The sequence below is a fragment of the Sardina pilchardus genome, chromosome 14 (genome assembly GCF_963854185.1).
Source record: "Sardina pilchardus chromosome 14, fSarPil1.1, whole genome shotgun sequence".
Taxonomy (NCBI): domain Eukaryota; kingdom Metazoa; phylum Chordata; class Actinopteri; order Clupeiformes; family Clupeidae; genus Sardina; species Sardina pilchardus.
In genome coordinates, this window is record NC_085007.1 from 16665120 (window position 1) to 16689650 (window position 24531).

Below are 24531 nucleotides of genomic sequence, written 5' to 3' on the forward strand. Positions count from 1 at the left end.
AGGGTAGCTCATCCCCAAGATTGGTAATGAGTCATAATAATAAAAATAAATAAATAAATAAGCAGCAGACTAACTTAAAATATTTATGATGAACTGAAAAATAGATTTAAGTCGGCCAAACTAGGCTATCACTTGAAATCAAACATCTTCAGTTGGCTCTTCACCCTTCAAGTTCAAGTTCGTTGTAAATATCCCCTTCAATTTCCTATTGTTGTAAAATAGGCTATATTACCTGCGATTAAAATGATGAGTGAGCAGACAATCATATGTGACAAACTAGGCTATTTGACATTGTCGGCTACTTCTGTATCATATCCAGAATGTTTCGCACTCGGGGAACTCCATTCTGCGACAGGAATAGTTGGTCACGTGGTCTAAAATTACGTCACTAGTTCAAAGTTGAAAGTCAAACAAACACTGCAGCAAAGCGGAATGGCGGTTCTTGCTGGTTGCAGAGTCATTTCTCAAGCTTTTCGGTCTCAAACGAACAGTCTTGACGGAGTTTGCAGATTGCAGGACGCTGTTAATCATGTATTCGGTAACAAAATACAATATGTCCGTTCGGCAGCGCATGGAGGAGTCCGTCAATACAGCTCAGACTCGAAGTCGGGAGATGACCTAATCGTTAGATATTTGGACGGTGATGATTCAGGTAGATTTTAGAATTCAACATCACTTTTTACTTGCTATTATGTATCTTATACGATAATGAACAGCAGAAACCCCGCATAGCCTAATCTTGTGGATTCCTTACGGAGGCTAGCATAGTCCCAAACACAAACACACTGGTTAAACACATCTTGAAATGATCGAAATAGTATGAAATGCACCGTCAATGGTAGGCTACAGTGATGCAAACGCATGGTTGTTGGTGTAAAGTATTGTGTTGGGCTGAATAGTAGACCACTAGTAGCCTATAGGCTATCAGATCTGTGAGAATGAACTCTGTCGGCACTATGAAGTGATTCAGAAGCTCTGAAGTTATGTGTCGTATAATATTGCACTGGCTGACACTTTGTTATTAAGTTCATCAAAAGATAGTCCCCCTAAAATCAGCAAGTTCTAGCTCTTACCACTAACCTTGCCAGCTCCTCCCGACAGTTTCTGTTGCTTAGTAACCTCCAACACACGTGATCACCTAGAGAAACCTCCATAGGGTTTGTAGAAGCTTTTCAGGTTTATAATCATGTCTGTCCTTACAGCAGAATCAAACACTTTAATCATAAGATAACTGCATCTTGAATGTAAAAAAAAAACACCTCCACAGTCCACTTGCTTAAGTAACTCAATGCTAAGCAGGTTATGGTCCTCCATAATACATTTGCTTGTTATGAATGCAACTATTGTAAGCAGACATTTCATCAGAATCATTTCCATAGCACAGTGATTGATCGTAACTAATGTTTCTCATTTAGGAATTGTAGTCTTCGGGCTCAATCGACCAAAAGCGAAAAACGCCATCAGCAAAAACCTTGTGAATATGGTGAGTAGTAGTAGAAACCTGGCACCCCTCACGAGTCTTCTACCATGGGCTAAAAAAGTTCAGAATAAGGTTCCAAGTGATTTGAAGTCTCTCAGTACTCTGTTGTGTCGTCCTCCAGATGTCTGAAGCAGTAGAGTCTGTGAAGAAGAACAATAAAGTGCGCACTGTGGTCATATGCAGTATGGCGCCTGGAATATTCTGTGCAGGTAAGGTGATGTTGAAGATTAGACTAGGCCTACAGGTCATGTTGTGAAGAAAGATAACAGCATTGTAGTCTCCCAGTTGAATATTGTAAATGCAATAAACAAAGATTGCATGCTATGGTATGTCACCTGGGTGACCTGGCAGAGGTTAAAGTAGGACGTGTATTACAGCTGTCTGAAGCAGTGCAGCCTGCCAATAGCTACATTTAGATAATCGTTTTAAATCATGCCCCCAGAGCATAGCACTGTAGCTGCCATTTTTTTTCCCCCCCTATCGACACTACTCGATACTGTGACCTCGAGAAACAGAGATCAGAGAGTTTTCCTTTAGGAATTAATGGATTTGAAGATGAATTAAAAGTCTGTCTAAGTATATAAAGAAAACATTAATGAAAAAAAGTTGCACATGTTGTTCAACGCTGTGCCTTATCAAAATCAGTTCAGAGAAGTGGCCTATATTGCAAAAGTAGGTAAACTCTTCCGACGTGATGTTAAATTTGGAGTGCAACCTGGGACTATTGCAGCTTTTTTAAGCCCAGTCAGTTCAGTAAATGTACACGTTATTTATAGTGTAAAGACATACTGCAGCTGTCTTTATACCAGTGTGTTTGTCCTATCTATATATTTCTTATATGCTTCAACAGGGGCAGACCTCAAAGAGAGAGCAAAAATGCACCAGAGTGAAGTGGGACCGTTTGTTACGAAAGCTCGGGGCTTGATCACTGAACTTGGTGAGTTGTGTTCTGTAACACTTTTTTTTATTATTATTTCCTCGCATCTAGGATGTTGCCAAAGAACTGGAACTGAATTTCTGCCTCCCATCATTGTCACTATAGTTCTGTTGTTTCTAGAGCATAGATGGGTAGCCCGCCTTTATTTCAGTTCAGTTTTTCACTGGTGAAACCAGGCCGGTAGATTAGGGGAAGGAAACTCATAGGAAAGTCGTAGAAAACTATTGTGACCAAATGCTGTATGTGATGGAGGAGTCTGTTTAAGTCATTTGAACAAAGCACCATAAATTAAACAAAGGGGTTTAGAATGTGATGACTCATTAAAGACTGTCTGCACTGCAACCACAGTTTCACAGTGCCTGTTAAACGTAATTAAATGATCACATCTAAGGGACTGAGACACAGATACTTGGGACAAATTATCATATGACAGAATCCCCTTGTGTCCATAGAGTGAGCCAATTAAAAAGACAGAAGTGAGTGAGTGAGTGAGTGAGTGAGTGAGTGAGTGAGTGAGTGAGTGAGTGAGTGAGTGAGTGAGTGAGTGAGTGAGTGAGTTTTTTGATTTGATCATTCATTCATACCAGTGTTAATTCCACCACAGGTAATCTCCCGATGCCCACGATTGCAGCCATTGATGGAGCCGCTTTGGGTGGAGGTCTTGAAATGGCATTGGCCTGTGATATCAGAGTAGCATGTGAGTTGGCGCCTTATTCACCCTTTTCATGCTGCATTCAAATGTTCTGAGTCACTATCCATGTTTACATGAAAACTTTTAATCCAATTATAAACGGAGTAATGGCTCAATCGGAATATAAATTCTCATAAACACCTCCGACAAGGTCAGCCTGAGCTTCTCAGGAAAAGTAGGCAACAATGGCTACCCTATGTACACAGATGGCACAGATTCAATCAGAATAGTTTCATCGGAATGACATAAAAGTGTCCATGTAAACTTTGCTACTGGCACTGAGCGGCATGTGTTGAATGTATATGAAGATGCTTTGTCCTGTGTTACGTATTTAACATGTACATTTATGATAATAATTTCTCTCAATCTTTTGGTCCCACTGAGTGTTACAAAGGGTGTGTGGAGTAGTTTCAAGAATATGTGTGTGTGTGTGTGTGTGTGTGTTGAAGCTCATTGAAAAGAGCACTGTCAAAGAATTAATTAGCAGTCCATATTTAATCATCAGGGAACAGATGTCTCTGTTCATCTTTTAGCACACTCTCCTCCCTTTTGGAGCCCTAAATCTGTTCCTGATCTCTTTATTTTCACACACACACACACACACACACACACACACACACACACAGACACGACAGCATCAGCGGGAATGATATCCCATATGCTTTCACACATTTTTTTAGCATGCAAATCATTGCCGAGGGCAAACGGGAGTCTATTTTAAGTACCTGTCATTGCTGTAGGTGTATAATGAAGTATATTAATTTTTGAGCTTCTGAAATGAAAAACAACTTCATCAGATGTTGAGCGTCTGCATTTGTTTTTGTTTCCACAGCTAACTCTGCAAAAATGGGTTTGGTTGAAGCAAAGTTAGCCATCATTCCTGGTGCAGGTAAGACACAACTTGTGATTTTGACATGGTAAAACAAAAACAAACAATTGCTTCACATAGAAACAGCATCCATGATTCAGAGTCACATAGCCTCAGAAAGAAAAGAGCTTCCTGGCTGGGTCTATTTTGTGAAGAAAACAAAATAACGCTTCAGAAAACGCCACAGACATGAAGGTTCCTATAAACAGGGTTCAGATTTTTATCAGCACACTTGAAAGATTTGTTCATCTTTGTGGAATCAATTGAGATGTTGCTCAAAAAGACTGAAAATCTGCTGAGTAGTTTCATGCTCGTCTGATTTGACAATTCAAACAGAGATGTGTTGTATTGGCTGTCATGTTCCAAGTTTTACAAAGAATAATCTTGACATTCTTATTTTTCCCTTGACCCTACTGGAAATAACAAGCGGAAATGTTACCTTACTTGACATGAATTGAATTGCTCTCAAAGTTGAAATATCTGACATGTATTGCATTGGATCTGGATGGAAAGGAGCTATGAGTTTTGCTCGGAATGAGGAAGCGGACTCTTACAGGATAAGCATAATACATTTTTCAGAATTGTCCTTTACAGTGGACTACTAACACATTGTGTGTTAAATTGGTCATTGTCATAGTCTCTCTAAGCATAATGAGTTGACATAGCTAGATGACGCAGAATGTCTGTAATTGCTTTTGTATGACTTGACAAAAGGGGAAATTGACTCAGTATAGTTCCGCACATTGTCTAGAAAAATCTAGTCCTGTGCCAGTTTTGTGTTATGTCCAGTGGTCAAATATAATCTATCCTAAACGTGTTCAATATTACTTTATTCATACCCGAAATCAGGGATCTTAATAATGTGTAAGTACTCTCTGTGGGTCTTGTATGGCGAGTAAAAAAATGGTTTCTTGTCTTTGATGTACCTCTCTATGTGCCTCTCACTGCTTCTGCTCAGCTGTTCTTTGTTGGGGTTTGAGCTCTGTGGGGATCTGTCATGGAGGTCAAAGGTCAGCCTCTGTCTGCGGCCCCACCAGACTGAAACCCTTCCAAGGAATTTTTTAATAAAATGAGATTACCGCTTCGGTTACCTCACGCTAAAAATACAGTCGTCACACAGAGCCCAGGAAGCAGGAACGCCACAATAGCACATTCAGTTGCCAGGGAATGAATGGAGAAGGATTATTTTCTTTCCCCCCTTTTTTTCCTCTCTGTTTCCTCAGTTTCTCAAATGTCGCGGTTATTCTTAGAGGTCTTTATTCCGAAATGTTGCCTGGTGTTGTCTCATGACTGGTTGCTTGTTATCGGCTTCTTGGCAGTTTAGAGCTGTGAGACAGATTAGAGAATAAATTACACGGCTGGTTCATGAAGTCAGACTGAGAAGTGCAGTGATGAAAGCACATCAGTTCACCTGAAACATTTAATTTTTTTAATAGAAAGAATGTCTATTAATATTGCTTGTGCAATTTAAAATATGAATATCTTCTGGAAAGTTCTATTTGGGGAAAGCCAAGTAGTGTGGGGTGGAGTAGCTGGCTTTGTGTTAATTGGACTGATGTCAGTGCTTTTGTCTGGCCATTTCTTGAGCCTTTTTATGTGACTTTTGCTTTTCCCCCCTTTGCTGCATAGCCGTTGGGATTTAGATCTTGATGTCCTCATGGACTCGTCACAGTGATTTTCTATTTTTAAGATCCCATCGCTTGCATTTTTGTGCATACTTGTTGAGTGACGCTAATGTTTGTCACTGGTTTCGCTTTCGCTACTGATGTTTTAACATTTCTGAACCAGATTCTTTGTTCAATTCAGATGAATCTTTCGGATTTTACTGAATCTAATTGTGGTTAGTTGACCCTTTGATGCCTTTACTGTTAAGCCCACATTTTAGGATGTGCCAGTGTACACAAACAAGAGCTAGACTTCTGTGTTTGTTGCTACCCTCAGCAAAAATAAACCTGTCAACAGGTGCACTGCAGTCGCATCTGCTGTCCTTTTAATAGCAACACCAGCCCAACATCTCAAAGTAACAATAGGCACTAGATCTAGTGATTGCCCCTATTTTTTCTGTCAACCCCCATTTTGAATGAGCCGACTCGCTAGGTGAGCCACTTGATTTCAGGAAAAGTGATTGAGATTGTCCAAGGATTGCTCTCCCTGTGTCAGAGAGAGAGAGAGAGAGAGAGAGAGAGAGAGAGGGATGGGGGTGAAGTGAAGCGGCCTTCCTGCTCCAGCCTGTTGCGAGCCGTCTTTCTCCCTTGTTTGAAAATAGGTCACCAGAGCCTTGGCTCACCGCCAGGTCTTTCAGATTTATTCACGGCCCTCGACTCCCTGGAAATGGAGTGGTAAGACGTCAGCAAAAAGGGTGTTTTTCTCTCTCTCTCTCTCTCTCTCTCTCTCTCTCTCTCTCTCTCTCCTTCTCTCGCTCGCTGTCTGTCTCTCTCTCTCTCCCCCCCACCCCCTGACAATGGAAGGTGTGTCATGCACCTCCATGAAACTAATTTGCCCATGGACCTTCTATTAAGAGCAATTGGTCTGAAGAGGGAGAAAAACAGCGCAATATGTGCAATGTTCCAATTGTACTTGTAAGTCACATTCCCTGTCATATTTCCCAGCCAGGTGAAGTTGCAATTTGAATGCCCCCATAAGATGTAATTCCTACTTGTCAGCTTGTTAAAACTCAGAGTATTCAGTTTGAATTTCCTAGATGGCTACGCTCACACCCCAGTTGACCACAGTTGCCTGTGGCCCGGTTTGCAACAAGTCGTAATAAACGTTTTGTTACCAGTTGTCTGTTAGCTATTGTTAATATTGCTAACAAACGAAAGGATCTTGTTATTTGGCTTGTTACAACTGGAAAGTATCCGATTCGGGTTTTTATGGTTTTCAGATATGACACAGTTACCAGTTACCAGTCACCACTGGCACGCAGTAATACATCAGGAATGACACATGAAACTTGGTGGGCATGTAGATGTTCATTGAAAATAAGCATGGAGCAGGAGATTTGACATGTTTTGATGAATGGTTGGCTGTCTGCTCCCACTATCTACGTGGCTGTATCTATGTGGAATTGTTAGAAATTGTAGACCTTTGTGATGGATTAGACTTTTTTGTTTGTTTGGTCATGTCTCAGAGATCAGGGTCAGTTCAAGTTTCTGTGTTGATCTGTAAGTTTTCACCAGATTGTGAAAGAAAGTGAATAGGAATAACCTTGACAAAAGTGAAAATATGGCTGAATAAAAAAAAATATTTACTTAACCTCAAACATGGGCCATATCTTTAGCTCATTTTGTGAAATCCTGCCTTAACTCCAGAAGTGCACATAATTGACTTATTCTTATGTGACTCAGACCTGTGTTTTTTTTGTTTTTGTTCTCATTTGATGTTTTTTGTTTTTGTTCTCATTTGATGTAGCACATGGCTTTAAAGTCCACTGTGTAGTGATGGGATAAGTGGAGAGGGAAATGGGGTTATAGAGGTATCATAATGATTGAACAAATTTGCTGGATAATTCTTTGCGAATTTAGACCAAAAGTGCAGGATTAACTAGGTTGTTAAAGGACAAGACAAACAACTCCATGAAAAAGCCTCGCATTTGTCGTATTTGCTGCGTATTTAAAATATTATGCCTGAGTCAGTACTTCTTCAGGGGCTGGCTTGTCAAGCGCTTCTCATTATGTACTTGAAATAATGGCTATTTTCTCTGACATCTGTGCTGCTACCCAGCAGTTTTGTAGAACATACAGTTTGATAATTAGTGTCCTGAAAATCCTGACCCTTGAAATGCATGTATTAATACATTGACTATATAAAACCTGTTATGAAGGATAACACTGAAGTGGAGAGCATACCACATACTGTACATTGAAAGTAAATGTTGTATTTTGATGCATAAGCGACAAATAGTGTATGAATTCCTTGTCGCATAGGCTTCAAAGTTGAGTTTTGTCCTCAACTGTGGAGTTAATATGAATTGCATTCCATTCTTGATTCAAAACTCAAGCCACATTAACAAAGAGCGTTTTTCTTAGAGTGTGAGAGAGAGAGAGAGAGAGAGAGAGAGAGAGAGAGAGAGAGAGAGAGAGAGAGAGAGAGAGAGAGAGAGAGAGAGAGAGAGAGAGAGAGAGAGAGAGAGAGAGAGAGAGAGAGAGAGAGAGAGAGAGAGAGAGAGAGAGAGAGAGAGAGAGAGAGAGAGAGAGCGAAGGAGGGAGAGAGAGCAGAGAGAGGTGACATGTTCCTGCACCACATGATCAAAACAGAGATTTCACTGGAAACAGGGTGGTGTCAGAATTTCTTGCAGCAACAGCTATCGTCTGACGCTCGGCTGCATCTTCAGAGAGATTTGTGAGAAAAATAGTTGCCTTTGGGTGAACAGCTCAGATGCTCATCCCTTTCTTCACATGCAGGTACATGGTAAGCATCATGAAATCAGCCCATCCCCTGTGCAGGCGTAATGGGAAGTGTAGTTATGTTTGCCTCCTGAGCGAAGCCCTCATACAATTGTTTTTGTAACAGTTTTGATAAAATAATGAGGTGTTGAATAGGGTGGGCTGTGTCACATACGGTAACCATATAGAAGGCTTTCGTCACAAACATGTTATTTGGTCTTCTTGGACATGGACAGTCTTCACCTTTATTTGAACTCTTGGTTGTCAAGGTGATTCTATCTTGCAGTGTTTCAGAGTTTCCTCGATATCCTCTGAAGATATGGTGGAGCAAGATTGCCTATTCATTTGCTTTGACGCAACTAGCCCTGTCTGCGCTGGGCTTGTTTAATCTGTCACTGGTCTGATGCGCCATGGAAAATGTCACTGTACTGCAAGAACTGTCTCTCCGCTCTACACATACACTGAATGGGCACAGTGAAAGCACACTGACCTCAAAACAAATGAAACGATTGTCCTTACTCAAAAAAAAAAGAAAAGACAGTGCTTTCAATATTTTCTGCGGCTGATGGAGTCACTCCAGTGCGAGCGAGACCACTGCAGAACCGCTGACCCAGTTTGAGCTCCCTTCCCATCATGCTCTCTGGCCGGCCCAGATTCTTCATTAGAGCTGCCGAACGTCTCGCTCTCGTATGCTTTTTTTAATGTGTTTTGTTTTTGACAATTACCTGGCTTTGGGTGTTTTTGTGGGTGTGTGCGATGTGGCGAGAACATACCTGTTGCTTTATTGGTGTGCTAGGACAAAATATTTTGAACCAGGGAAGCCGTAGCAGTGCTTTTAGCAGTCAAATGTGAAGGTGTCATTACTTTTTAAGATGCTTAAAATTATGGGAGTAGTGTCCAGCTGTACCTCTGTACAGTGTGTGTGTGTGTGTGTGAGACTGAATGTGTGAAGCTGGGGATTTGTGTGGAAAGGGGTTGAAAGGGGGTTCCTATGTTTTACACAGCCACTCTACTGTAAACTCCTAACTGGTGAAGTTCAAGTCAGTATAATATATACTGTGCCTATAAAAAGTGTTCACACTCCCTGGATATTTCCCTTTTTGCTGCTTTTATAAATGGAAACCATTTCATTTAGTCTGTATTTTTTACAATAATTTACAACAAACCACCCTTTAATGTCAAAGTGAAAGCAGATTTCTAGAAAGTAATGTTAATTAATTAAAAATATACAGTGCAATAAGCAATCGCATAAATATTCACCCCCTTCAAGTCTGCATAGATAGGTCTCAATTAGACTTGCACATCTGAATACTGCAATTTTACTGAATATTTATTTGAAAAACTGCTTGATGCTACCACCACCATGCTTCACATTAGGTTTGGTGCGTTTGTGGTGATGTGCAGCGTTTGGTATCTGCCAAACATTAACATCTCAGCAGACTGAAGTGGTCTACTAATTACTTAGTAGAAATATGCTTTTACATTTACATAAAATTTTGCAAATTATAGGGGGGAAAAGGCAATCAAAAGATTCCATTTATAAATGGGGAAATACCAAATGTGAATACTTTAGGCACTGTATATGATTTATTATTATTATTAAGTATTTATATATAGTAGTAATATTTAATATTTTGTGAAACAAAATCTGGAACAATGGGTTGAGTAATTGAGAATTGAGTGAGTAAGTGGCACCAGTTGGGAATGAAAGGCAAGAGGGCCCGTTTAACTGGGCCAGAACTCGTCCAGGTCAAACAAAACTGCCCCTGGATACGGCCTCTCGGCACAGTCCGGCCTCGTTGCCTGGTGATGAGCACTGGAAATTAGAGCTGTAAACGGCAGCAGACCGCCTCGCTCGCTCACTCAGTCGCTCTCTCGCTCACTCTCTCTCTCTCTCTCTCTCTCCCTCCCTCCCTCACCCTCACTCGTTAGCTCACTTACTCGTGTGCCAGGGGGAAAAGTGGGCCAAACTCTGCGGCGCAAACAACAAGCCGATCTCAGTTTTCCTCTGCGTCTTAATGCATGTTCTGTTGCAAGGGCTATTTGTGTCCTGCGCTTCCCCGAAGGGCTAACGTGCCGGGTGAAACATGTGCCGTGTTATGGAGCTGGACATCAAGCTGTGGAGGTTGAGCTCTACATCGCAAGCTTTGGCTGGTGGACCAGATCAATCCTGAAGAGTCCACTGAAGGTTGACATTTAGGTAGTTAAGTTACTTGTGGATGGTTTTGAAAAACAGGACCCTTTGACCTTTTCTGAGAACTACACATCTTTAGATGTTTTGTTTTTTTTACATATATTTTAGGGGTGTGAATCTCTCCCTTTTAAGACGATTCGATTCGTATCGATTCATAAAGCTACGATACGATTCACAGACGATGCGGTTTAATACAGAACGATTCAGTGCGATTCGATACGATGCGATACGATTCGATACGATGCAGTAATAGGCCCCAAAATGCAATATAGTTCTTAATCTCATTTTATTTTCCATACTGCAGATTTTTTTTTTTTTTTTTTTTTTGCTACTTTAAATGGCATGAGAAAAGTTAGGCTACCATTGCATGTCATTAATTACATTTTTTCCAAAAGACTTGATTGACTGGATTGAAAGACTGAACAAACATTTTGATAATAAGAACGTGCCCAAATGCCTCTAAACGAAATCACTCGGCCAATTAATAGAGATACATTCATATCACCCTATACTTAGCTGCTGAACCAATCACAATAGTTTAGAAATATGTGATGTAGCTGTAGCTCTTGGGAAAGAGTGTCTATCTGGATTACCTTTCATAAATAAGGAGGTTACTAACGCACGTTGTGAGAACCGCGTTCAACACATGACAGGTAGGCACTACCCTCCTCAGTCAACTTTCAGACCTGCACCGAACATACAGTAAGGCACCGAAGCATTTGGGGAGACACGGGGAAAGGGGAATACAGGAGGATGACAAGGGGTGTTTGTTGTAGCCTATGAAGCTAGTTTTGAGGCTTGTGCTTACGACTGAATGTCTTCGTTCAGGATACTGCAACACACGTTCACGTCAGCATTATCTGCGTTTCACTAAACTTGACAACTAGTTTGTTGCTGCCACTGTCTAGCAATGACGCCACTTAGCCTACCCTCGTTGGAGAAGGCTAGGCGCTCTGGTGTGTTAGCAAATCACGGTTGGTCTTACGATTTTGAAAATAGCCTATCATAACTTGTAACGTTAGTTTTCCGATTCGTCATGTTAAAATCGATTTATCTATCGATTCATAGTACATTTAAACCGATCCAGGGGTTTGCCTACCGATGCACTCGCGTTGTTAACGTTCCGAATGATTACCGATACGTATCGGTTATTTTTTACACCCCTAATATATTTTTTATTGATTTCACAGGTTATAACAAAGAGCAATTTACATCAGAAGGCTTATTTTCCATTTTTCTCAAGAACATACCCTTTCATTTCAGATGTTTGTTTTTTTTTCCTTTTTTTGTATCACTACTATTTTTGTTGTTAAAACCCTCCTCAACAATTCCACGAGTCTCAGTACACTACAGAAGCCTCTGTATCAGACCAGTGTAACTCCTGTAGCAGTTGCGACCTGATCCAATTTTCTTCTCCATCACACATATCTGTGCACTGTTACTGTAGTGGTAGTGTAGTGTAATGGTGGACTTTGGAGGAGTCCGGTACCATGCCACTAAGTTCTGGACTATAGGCTACATGTCGCAAGAGGGACACAACCTTCTAGGCCATGTGTACTCCCCAGTGTCCACTGAGTGCAGCGGAGGCCTGTGTGGCCTAGTTTGTGAAGGTAACTGGCACGGCTGCAGTGTGGCTGTACTGTACTCCTATTTATACAGCCGTGCTGTAAATGAGAGTAAATGGACATGTCCCCCTCAGGAATCTGTCTCTCTCGCTGCTCCAAGGCCTATTTGAGCTGTGTGTGTGTGTGTGTGTGTGTGTGTGTGTGTGTGTGTGTGTGTGTGTGTGTGTGTGTGTGTGTGTGTGTGTGTGTGTGTGTGTGTGTGTGTGTGTGTGTGTGTGTGTGTGTGTGTGTGTGTGTGTGTGTGTGTGTGTGTGTGTGTGTGTCACTCCTGTCACTCATGCTTATAGCTGGGGAGGTGTGATGCAGAAACCTGATCCATCATGGTAGCATTCAAGCAGGTCATGGGCAGGGTTCTGCCTGCACTGTTTCACACAGGCATGCAAACACAAGGTGTCCATACCTGTCCTGTACCTCTGCTCATTGGGGGTGTGTGTGACTGTGTGTACGTGCATGCGTAACATGCTTTTGTGTGTGTGTGTGTGTGCGTAACATGCTTGTGTGTGTGTGTTTGCATGCGTGAAAAGACAGGGGCTTCTTGCCCCAGAATATGTTTGCAGGTGTCTGAGGTGTTTACAGTTAACCTACAAAATGTGTTACTCAACCTGGAGTAAGAGAAGGCCTCCCTGCAAACCTCCCAAACAGTGAATTCCTTCCCTCTGAGTTCGCCCGCATCAATCATTGCACGACTCAATTTTCTCCCTCACCCACATCATGTTACTCTGTCTCTCTGATTGACGCCTGTTTGCCCCGCGGAGTCGAGACTGTGAGATTCTGCAAGCTTTTTCCCGGAGTTCCACTTTCTCTGAGCTGGCCGTTTGCTCGGACATGTTTGCGCAGCCACACACACACACACACACACACACACACACACTCGGGGCGTGTGCTCCTCTGCTGCCACCGTTGCTGCTGCTGCTGCCGCCTTGAACTTTTCTGGGAAGGCGAGGCAAGCGGGTCATGCTCGCTTCAGTGGTTCTGTAAATATGATCCCAGGCCACAGCACTTCAGGGTGGAGTGGAGTCGGGTGGGGACTTTAGATTAAGATTGGGTACAACAGAGAGTCTTCAGTCCTTTTTTTTTTTTTGTCCTACTTTATCAACAACTGTGGCTGAATTATGTACCCAATCTCTCTCTCTCTCTGTCTCTCCCTCCCTCTCTCTCTCTCTCTCTCTCCTTTCTCTCTTTCGCTCTCTGACTTTCTATCTGTGTGTCTGTCTCTGTCATCATGCTGTCTTTTTCTTCATCTCAGCAAAAAAAAAAAAAAGAAAAAAAAGAAAAAAAAAATGATGCAACAATTTCTTGGAATGTATTGCAAAATCGTGTAAGATTCTCATAAGAAAACATGTTACCCAGTATTACACAAGAACGTCAGCAGCAGCAGGCCACAGGCGTCTGCAGGGACATCTTTTCTTTTTTTTTCTCTCTTTTTTTTATGGTGGACACTGAAGTTCAGTAGCAGACTTACGACAGTGCTGCCTCATGACATGTTGCCCTCATAAAGCAGTCAGATGTCTGCGATGGTGTATTGTGTCACGCGTCATGTGAAGTAAGCAGATGAAAAGCAGAAGGACGGTTGATGCTACTGTTGCCATTAACCTGGATCATCTTAATAGCCAGTCGAGTCGAGTCGGTGCCCTAGATTTGGAGTTTGTATTATTCATCTGCAGCTGGACTCTGAAGGGTCAGAGTGAGAGAGTCGATGATTGAAGCTGACAACAGGCCAATCGGAGAAGAGGGTAGTGTTGCTACATCGGCCCACTTTCTGCAACTGTTTCTGCCCTTACGCCATCTGTAAACACCTTTTTTTCCATCAAAGCACTTGGGTAATTCGTTGTGGTGCAACTGCGTTGAAACATTTAGGGCTGATTGTGTTTCATGTGAAAGTGATGTCGCAAGTCAAATATTGCGTTGGTTCGTTTATCCGCTCCTGTGTCTATGCTTGGATGCAAACCAAAACCTCTAGAGTGCCTTCAGCTTTAGCAGTTGGTCAGTGGGATCTACAAAAGCTTTCGTCATTTATGTTTGGTATGCGTTGACCATAAGGGGAACAGAAAGAACTAATGACCATAACTGAGAAATGGAGTAAGGGCCTGTTTCTCCTTTTTCTGTCTCCGTTTCTTCATGTCTGCCCCCCCCCCCCCCCCCCCCCCTTTTCTTACCAAATGTATGTGTGTACATTTACACTATGCTGTGCATGGCTTTTGAATTTGTTTTTTGCTGACTGAGGTGACTCCGCAACCATTTCCATCATATAATTCTCTGCTCTTTTGTTAGATAGATAGATAGATACTTTATTGATCCCCAAGGGGAAATTCTAAATGTGTGCAAGATTCAATGTTGTCTGTTTTGCATCTTTCCATGCCTTAAAGGAGATCCGGTGAGATTTCATATTGATCTCTGTTTCTCGAGCTCACCGAGTAACATTGGTACAAAACAAAACAAAAACGGTAACACTTTACTTGACGGGTTCATTCATAACACATTCATAACAGCTGTCATGAACTGCACATGAAGCATTCATGACTGATTCATGAAACATGACTCAACATTCATGCCAACACTTTCATGAATGTGGAAGACAAAACTACGAAAACTTGTCAAAATAAAAGTCCAACAATCTAGTAATCCATATTATGAAATTATCCTCTCCAGCGTTTGTAAACATCTCATGAATATTTTATGAAGTCTACTTCAAATGTCACTTTACTATACGAGTTGTGAAGTATTCATCATACTGGGAAGTGAGCTACTGACCATCTGTAGACCTCTGAATGGTTGGACATTCCTGATTTATATATCTATATATAGTCATTGGTGGACAATTATGCATTCATCAGAGGTTGCTATCATAAAATAAACAAACAGACAAACAAAAAACGAAATTCTCCTGGACACTGGACTTCCCCGTTGACTAAGATGTGACATGATCATGTTGGCTAAAACAAAAAAGACAGCAATGCTGTTTTTTTATTTTGACAAGTTTTTGACGTTTTGTCTTCCACATTCATGAAAGGGTTGGTATGAATGTTGAGTCATGTTTCATGAAACAGTCATGAATGCATTCATGACAGCTGTTATGAATGTGTTCTGAACGAACCCGTCAAGTAAAGTGTTACCACAAAAAACAATTGGTTTTACCTACAGTAGCTCAAGTTGCTACACCCAGCAGCTAATGTGGCCAGGCAGCTATAGAGCTACACTCTGTGGGCATGTCCGTGAGCCCCTATGTACATGCCCACGCTTAGTTGCTTGGCTGCGTTTGTTATTGCGTTTGCGATTGTTTTTGTACTAACAGTACTCAGTTACCTTGAGCAACGGGGATCTACAGTATGTGAAAACTCGCTGGATTTCTCCTTTAATTGTTCTGATGGTTGACTACGCACCAGTACTCTGTCAGATATATGTGAATGACCGTGTAATTAAGATAAACAGTCGACCACAGGAGTGACTACTAAAATAATTGTTAACATCTTGTTGAGTTGATCCAAAGAATGACTTGGCCGGCTTTAAAAGTGGCTCTTGGCAGCGGTTTATGCAGACATTTTTTTAAAGGAATTTTCTTTCAACACCTTTGCACAGGGTTACACTATTACTGTTGCATTTTAGGCAGTGAAGTTAATCATTACTTGGATGGGGTTTTTTTATTCCCAGGCGTAAATATAACATGGAACGCTGATGTCTGAAATGCCTTATGCATTTTTGTAATCTTTAACCAAACTGCTGATTGTATTAACTAGCTCTAATGGACTCTGTTCAACAGCTATAAGGGAGCAACAACAAGTACAAACTCTGTGTGCGTGCGCATGCGTTACTTTGGATATGATGGGGGCTGCACATTAGATATAACTCTGTAGTTGACCTGCCCTGGTAACAATCTGTGTTTGATAGTTGATTCCACAATTCTTATTCCCCTTCAAGTATCTTTTTTCTTTGTCATTTATAACCTCTCAGGACTAAACAAAGCCCTGATTCAGATAGACATCTTTCTGTGCTTATTTAAATGACATACATTTAGCCACACACACACACACACACACACACACAGGTTGTTCATCCTACCCTCATGGTTCTATTTTTCAGGAATGTCTGGCAGCAGACACGCTTGGTAAACAGTGTCTCTTTTGTTTTGCCTGCGGTAAATAAATTGTCGGTTTCACATAGGTTAATAGGTGCAGATGACGCACGCCATCTTCCTCTAAATCAAAGACCATCACTAGTGTCACACATTTAACAGGTGCCGGGTGCTGTCATTGGGGAACTCGGTCCTGACACTTTTGCGTTAGTCAACCTTATCTGGTCCTGCAGAATTTCTGCTGAAATGATTGAGAAATATAAAGCAGGACTTCCCCCTCACTCTACAAAACCAGCTGTTTCAAAGCCTTTAAGCCTGAGCGGACAGAGAACTCGTCTCTGTGTAGACAAGTCTTTTGTTCATTTATCTAAAACGCACAAACAAAGAGAATGGAAGAAAGATTACACTGTGAGTCATTGTGGACAGAAGCACAGAAGTTACTGAAGAGATCCTGTTTTTCCTGTACTTCCTAGTTTTGGTCAAATGAATTAAAAAAATATATATATATATATGAAGACACAGTAAGTTGCCTGGTCACAATGCCTCATGTAATCTCTATCGCCTATTGAGAAAACGGCACGTGATTTTTTTTTTCCACAGTATTTGATGACACATATCAGCACAGTAGCTCAGTTCACACAATGCTTTCAACCGGTCATGCTTCACCCAAGCCTCCATTCTTGAAGGCCTGTCGGTACTGTGTAGCAGATTAAGATGGTGTACTAGCAGCATTTCAGTAAATAATTGCTGAACCTGGTGATTGTACCAACCTTCTCTGGCATGCCAGTATTGTTTTTTGAGATCATCAAATTATCTGTAAATCTCTATAGCTTGATGCAAACCCCAAAGCCAATGGTTTCCTGCCTATTAACATAGCTTTATACATTGATTTTGCAAACTTTTCTCAGCTATGCGGTTAATACACAAGGGCGGGCTATACATGGGAATGCATTTATATTTTCTTTGTTTGTCATTCCGTTCTGATTTTGATCGGAATGAAAACCAACAAACGATGTGTGTTGGACACTGCAGTTGATACATGGGAGAAATCAACATTTTTTTATTTAATTTTTTTTTTAAATTAGCATGAAACGCCATCCCGACACTAATACGCTGGAAATTGCTGCGCTAATGGATCTTCTAACCACTTCTGTATTAGCCTTCGTCACATTCCTGTTACGTTATCAACTTTGTGTCTGTTGGTGACGGCTACACCCAGTCGCTGGAAGTCATCCACGCTTTTCTAGCGAGACCAGGAGCGGGAATCGTGTGACTCAGCAGCTTGTTTGTGCTCTCAGCTCCCACAGGTGTACAGCTCGTCAGGCCAACGAAGACGTCTCTTCGACAAGTGCCAAGCGCAAGACTTGAGGAGGCTTGTCACGGCCCCATGTTTGATTGACCGTTTAAGGCTAGTCCATTGACAGTGGGGTATGACTGTAATGTGGGCTTCCCCCCAGAGATCTCTTGTTGTACTTGCTTAGATGTAACCCATAACTCAGCTGTTCTGCTTTAATGATGCGCCACAATCAAGTTAAGTCCCTGCCTCAGTGGACAACTGGACATGATATCACAGTGCAACGTCAATCCATATTTCGGGCGTTAGCTGGTGAAGGCCTCTCTGTTGGAACCAGGCCTGAAGTGACGCCTGATCTAGGCCATCAGAAGTTCCACTGATGCCTGTGTGCTTACTTTGGTGATTCAGGCCTTGAGTGTTTTGTAAAGCACTTTAAGACCATGTCACTGCAAAGGCTACATGTGAGGTTCTATAGGCATTGAATCATCTTTTAAGGCCCCATTATGCCTGCGATGGCATTTTTCTATTCGTATGTATGTGTTCAATACAGCACCTCTTGGGATGCATTGTGGCGCATAAGAGAGTACACTCACTAGCATAGACAAAGCTAGCTGGTTAGCATTCCAATTGTAGTGGATATCGGGGCAATTTAATTTGTGATTTTAATTTTTGACTATTTTCAACAACAACAAAAAAAAACCTACACATGGCACCTTTTAGTGTAGCACCTTACTAGAGTAGCTCTCCAATTTCATTGTACTTAAATACAATGACAATGAAGACATTATATTCTGATGGTTTTGTATAAATAAACACAATTAAAGCTGGGAACAGACCTCCTGTTTTTTTTTTCAGTCACACACGATAAGAATGCGAGTAGACCGAACCTCCAAATGTAATCTGATGGAGAGTTATTTATGAGCACAAACTTAACGATTGAGCTGTTGGCTCTTTAATTTAATAATTGCAACCATGGTAACCATATCACAGACCATATCACAGAAATGATCAAACATGTGAGATTGAATCCTTTGTGATTCTATCCATTGTTGACCAATTCCAGATTCAATCAGCCACATACAGTAAACACACGTAACAATTCCAGCCATGACTACCATTGACTCTCTCAGACTTCCCATGACTGTCACGGATGTTCCATCCTTTCAAAATCTGGTTTAAAAATTGGGAGGTCTGTTCTGTTCCCAGCTTTAATTAAATGGAAGAGACCTTCAACTGGTGGATTATGAGAGCGTGCTCTACAATACTTTGATTGCAGATTGCTCAGCCCAGCAGACATCAAACATCTGTAACCCACACTAGTGACTCACTGGCTTACTTACGGCCTTGAATTACTCGCTGACCATCTCAAAAGGTTAGCTGAAGCAAACTTGTGGGAGAGCTCAACATGTTTGTTTGTGTGTGTGTGTGTGTGTGTGTGTGTGTGTGTGTGTGTGTGTGTGTGTGTGTGTGTGTGTGTGTGTGTGTGTGTGTGTGTGTGTGTGTGTGTGTGTGTGTGTGTGTGTGTGTGTGTGTGTGTGTGTGTGTGTGTGTGTGTGTGTGTGTGTGTGTTGGAGGGGGCCCTCCGCACCATTCTGAATCAGAATAATGGAGCTTTTCCTCTGCTTTCCATCTGACGTAACCCACGTGTGCTCTGGAAGTCTCAGGCAGCTCAGGGATCCCATCCTGCCCACCATGCCTGAGTACACAGAGGCCCACATGGAGGCCCGTAAGACAGGAAGGCCAGGTCACCCTGACCATGAGCAATGCCCACTAACCACCAGACACGTGTGTGTGTGTGTGTGTGTGTGTGTGTGTGTGTGTGTGTGGGAGGAGGAGGGTGCATGGGGTTCAGGAGGAAGTGTTGAACAAAAGAATACTGCCTTCTGGTTTCTTATCATTTGATCAAAAAATCAAACTCGATACAAAAGCAAACTGAGTAAGCGTAAATGTCTGGAACTGATAATCATTCAAATGTGCTAATCATCATACATATCAGAGACACGGATGCCACCCTCCTGATACTGATACTGATAGCATTGAAGCTATTTCCAAATAGCATGTGTTGTCAGATTAAACAATGTGAAGTAAATATAAATGAATGATGATGAAGAATAGCACTCTGGTCGGTCATGGTGGTAGTCACGTCAGAGATAAAAAAAAAAACTCCTACACTGGAATTTGTTATCCAAAAGACTGTAGGAAAATTACAATTGTGTGCAATTGCTTGCCCTGATCTCCCAAATAAACTTTGTCATTCACTGAAGAAAGCGATCCCTGTTAATACACTTTTCCATGAATCCCCCTGACTCACTCATAGGTTGTAGTATCCTTTGAATAGTGCTCCGACCTCCACAGATTCCAATGCAATGGGCCACAGAAATATGAGGCACATCATTTGTGTCGAAACGAAAGTTACACTCATGGCAGTTAAATGTGGGACATGGAAGTTCAGCTCCTTCACCTCTGTTATCCTCTCCCTCCCCTCACCTTGTTCCTCCCTGCCCCAACCCCCACACCCCACACCACTTGCCATCTCCCCTTTTCCCAAACCTGGCCCCTGTCCCAACCTCACCCTTTCCCTCTCCTCCCTCCTCTCTCTCTCTCTTCTCTCTCTCCTCAGGGGGCACCCAGAGGCTCCCGAGGGCCATCGGCGTGGCCCTGGCCAAGGAGCTGATCTTCGCAGCGCGGGTAGTGGACGGCACGGAGGCCTGCAAGCTGGGGCTGGTCAGCCACTCCGTGGAGCAGAACAAAAGTGGCGACGCGGCGTACCACAGGGCCCTGGACCTGGCCCGCGAATTCAACCCACAGGTTAGTCGACCTGACGACCTACAGCAAGGAGTGCGCAGCTGAATGAAACTGTGTTTCTCCCAAGATAAACGGCCTTCGTGGACTTCATATGTGATGTTTAGTTTTTTACTGAAGCATACTTAAAGCATGTCACACACATCACACTCCTGTCTAAAGCATGCCATCATAGTATAGCTAACCAATGTTTGTGTATTCACTGATGTTGACGTATAGGTTAAGCAGAAGAGGACTGTATTAGGAGCTTATTTAGAGTATATATCTAGAGGAGTGTTCCTTGAAGAGTATTCCTATTGGCTAAGAATTTGCTTGAAATTGTTCAATTGAGTCAAACTCTGTAATCCTTACTCCAGTGTCAGTGTATATGCATTGATAACTACCTCCTCAGACCCACTTGTTGGCAAGCGTGGCTAACTTGAGGCAAGCTAATAACAGTTTTCGGACTAGGGTTGCAAAATTGAAGGGAATATAACTGGGAATTAATGGGAATAAACTGGATTTGTTAAATATGGGAAGCCAGTCAAGTTAGTAAACTTAAATGTCCACATTCGCTGGAATCAATTGCGCCCAGATCGTTGGCCTGATTGGTTGAAGGACTATTCAAATGTGTACAGAGTCATTTGAACTAAGCCCATTGATCATGCCTCTTTTGCAGTAGAAATACAGTGCTGACTCCTAAGACTAATGTTCAATCCCAAAAGATTGAGCTTGGTCTGGTGATAGCCAGGCTAATAATTTCCTTTCATTCCATGGAAGTTTCCAACCGAATATTTCCTGAATTTCCCGTCTTAACTTTCCATGGAAAGTTTCCAGAAATGTACTGGAAACGTTCTGCCCCTTTGCAACCCTAATGCTGACATTGTGTCATTTGAAAGAACCTTAGCATTGTGTCAGTGTTATGATGTAGAAATAGGACTATGCAGAATATCCCCATGTGCTGAGACAACACTGATGGTACGTTATTAGCCGCAATCCTTTCTCAGAACATCTGAGATGAATATTGTACTGTACATGTTCCAGTGAATATGACTAATGTGTGACTTTTGAGAAGTAACCGCTGTACATTTCTGCTTAATTGGTGTCAGTGGTTTTATTTGTTTGTTTATTCGTTTCTTTTTTAGGGACCTATCGCAATCAGGATGGCAAAGCTGGCAATCAACCAGGGGATTGAGGTAGGAAACTCATCATTCACTGCGATGTGTGCACTTTGTACTCTTGGTGAATTGACTTCATTGGGTGCCCATACAAAGGACTGAACTCTGACCAGCTCCAAAAGGCTATTATGTTGTAGGTGATGTCTGCCTCGGTATTTAATGGCATCTTGTCAAACGTACAGCAAGCCCATCGCTGTGTGGCACAGCCATTTAGATAAACTTAGAGGAGGGTAGAGTCTGGTAACTCAGCTGGCCTGGCACATGGGCACTTTTTTGTGTATGGAGGCACACAAAGCTATGCTAAAACATGCAACAATGTTGGTAATACAAGAATGATCGGGATATGTGACATGCAATATGATATGGCGCAACCCTGGTAACCTGACTTTGCAACAGGTTTTCTCTCTCTCCGTACTGTAAGTCTTTATGTTCTGATATCAAGTGATTGATGTGTATATATCTGAACAGCATAAACGGACTTTTGGAACTCCAAACTTAGCCGGCTCTTACACTACTCTCCTCCTAGTATTTCCAACAGACACTATGTAAATGAGCTCGTGTCTGAACAAAGCAAAGAACAAGCAGAGATTCTGTTCATGCGCATGTTCAGCCACGCAGAGATTCTGTTCATGTGTGTCGGTGTCGTTGGCGAATAATGTCCACATGTAAGCATTATATCTGAATCACCCGAAGGATCGAACATCCCTGGGACAAAGATCCGCATATAGTGCGGAGTAAATGTCTAAAAAGCAGCTTATGTCACTAACAGGAAGTGTGAGTTAGTCCAGTCATCCTTTTCCTAGGAACTCCATTGACGCAGTGTTTTTCGGTCTTTTGGTACATTTCGGATAACTATGCGTTTTAAAAGAGCTGAGCAATGCTTTCAAAATGTTCTTTTTATACAAACCGGTCCATGGACCTGCACAATCTCCGACCAGCTGTAATTGGAAGCATAATAAACCGTGTGCCACAGAAAAAAAAACAAATGTACTTCATCGATAAATTAATGCAAGATGGTTGAGCGTTTATAAACGCCTTCGCTTTACCCACCATCCCATCTATGCTTTGTACACAGATATAGTGCCTCATTGCTTCATCTAGTGTGCCTTGAGTACTTTCATTTTGGGGCTGAGATGGTCAAAATTGCACTCCTCCAGTATTACCTTTATAAAAAAACAAGTGGTTGAAATGAGGTTATATATCTTTTTTTATGTTTTATTCTTTGTGTGTGTGTCTCTTTGTGTGTCTCTGTGTGTGTCTCTGTGTGTGTGTGTGTGTGTGTGTGTGTGTGTACGCTGTGCCATGTGTGCCACGTGTGCCAGAGATATTTCTGGCACATGAAAATGCCAAGGTAACCTATGAAAGTAGGTCTTTCAGAGTTGTTGTCATGGTGAAGGTTTGTAAGTCTGGTGGTGTTCAGTTTTTTAGTTTTTTTTTTTTATAGGTTAGTAAGTGAGCTTTCACAGTGTGCCACGGCAGTGATGAACGGGTTGATGTCACAGACGAAAATGGACTTTTAAACTTAATTAGCTTCAATTCACTTGGTTTCTGTTGTTGTAAAGCAGGTTAGGTTTTAAGAAAAAATACAAAAGTGCACACAAAACCAATTTGAGTGGAAGCATATTCATCTGTGAGATGCATGGATTTGCTCATATTTAACAGTTTAAAATGATCCTTTCAGGAAGGTTGGATAAACAAATTTAATCTGTTAGCTGTAAGGGCATTTTCCCTATTAAATCATTTGACCCAAATAGGAATCTAAGTAAAGGTTAATAATGCCTTCTTGTGCTCATGTGTTTGGACTGCATCCATTGTTTTTGTTTTCGCCTGATGTGATGTTTATGTGACCCTATTCCAGCTTTTAAAAAGCAACCTCTGGCTACACAAGCCACTAATTTCCTCCAGCACAATAGCACCTTCAGGAACTCGGCCGCCCACAGTTAATTAATCTGGTGTTTGACTGTGTCCGAAAGCCAATTTGTATGAGTTGATTAAGTGTAATTGAAGATGGCCCTCTGGCCTGATTTAAATGTTATCAGTGAAGATGCCCTACTGAGTTTATTGCTGAACAGCGATGCTAATCTGAATGGATGAACCCACGAAGGTGCAGCACATTTGAACCTCCTGGAAGAATTGTTCTTGGCATTTCAAATGAGAGAAATGTCTAATTCTATAATCCGTTTCATTTGCAGGTGGACCTGAAGACCGGTCTAGCTATTGAAGAAGCTTGCTATGCCCAGGTAAGTCTGGGAAGTCATATGAACTCATCAGGGATTGATGAATCAGGGAATCAGTTCTGTTTATAAGCTTCTATTGCTGACATTTGCTCATTTGAAAGAACCTTAGCATTGTGTTAAGTGTTATGATGTAGAAATAGGACTATGCAGAATATCCCCATATGCTGAGACAACACTGATGGTACATTATTAGTCAGCATCCTTTCTCTGAGCATCTGAGATGAATATTGTACATGTTCCAGTGAATATGACTAACATATGACTTTTGAGAAGTAACCGCTGTACATTTCTGCTTAATTGGTGTCAGTGGTATTGTTTTTTTTTTCTTTGTTTGTTTGTTAAAGCCCGGTGCACACAGTAACACGTATTGTCCACATCTAGAGGACAACCAGGCGAGTCAGACTGTCGCTGTAAAGGTTTAGTCATCAGATTGGAGTCAGTGTTTTGTGCATGTGAGCGAGCGAGAGATCGGAGCGAGGGTGGACGCGCATGAGCCCAAACTAAAGATAGAATGGAATTTGTTAACGGGTCTCGTCGTTTCCAAGGTTATTCCGACGAAAGACCGTCTCGAGGGCCTGGCCGCCTTCAAGGAGAAGAGGCCCCCGCGCTTCAAGGGAGAGTGAGCGGAACCGACCGGAGGCAGTCAGAGCCCCTCCCCCCTCCCCGGCGAGCGTCTATGCATCTCTCCATCACCGCTATTGTCATCGCGACAGCGTTTGCTAGTTGCCTCCAGTCAGATGTGATGGAGCAGCCAGACCACGGTTCCCTCCTACAGAGGAGGTGTGGTGGTGT

General features: G+C 42.0%; 1 protein-coding gene across 1 annotated transcript; it reads left to right on the top strand.

Annotated features, from left to right (window-relative positions):
- The first annotated feature begins 392 nt into the window (after nucleotides 1-392).
- Nucleotides 393-24531, top strand: auh (AU RNA binding protein/enoyl-CoA hydratase). Its single transcript, XM_062554143.1, has 10 exons — nucleotides 393-652; nucleotides 1416-1483; nucleotides 1602-1689; nucleotides 2331-2417; nucleotides 3022-3114; nucleotides 3941-3997; nucleotides 20164-20351; nucleotides 21470-21520; nucleotides 23695-23742; nucleotides 24285-24531. Exons 1-10 carry the CDS (start codon nucleotides 433-435, stop codon nucleotides 24360-24362), a joined length of 978 nt encoding a protein of 325 aa, XP_062410127.1. The 5' UTR covers nucleotides 393-432; the 3' UTR covers nucleotides 24363-24531.

Coding starts and splice junctions, on each gene's coding strand:
- auh (XM_062554143.1), top strand. CDS start 433: ATGGCGGTTCTTGCTGGTTGCAGAGTCATTTCTCAAGCTTTTCGGTCT. Junction 1,484..1,601: donor GCAAAAACCTTGTGAATATG/GTGAGTAGTAGT, acceptor GTCGTCCTCCAG/ATGTCTGAAGCAGTAGAGTC. Junction 1,690..2,330: donor GCCTGGAATATTCTGTGCAG/GTAAGGTGATGT, acceptor ATGCTTCAACAG/GGGCAGACCTCAAAGAGAGA.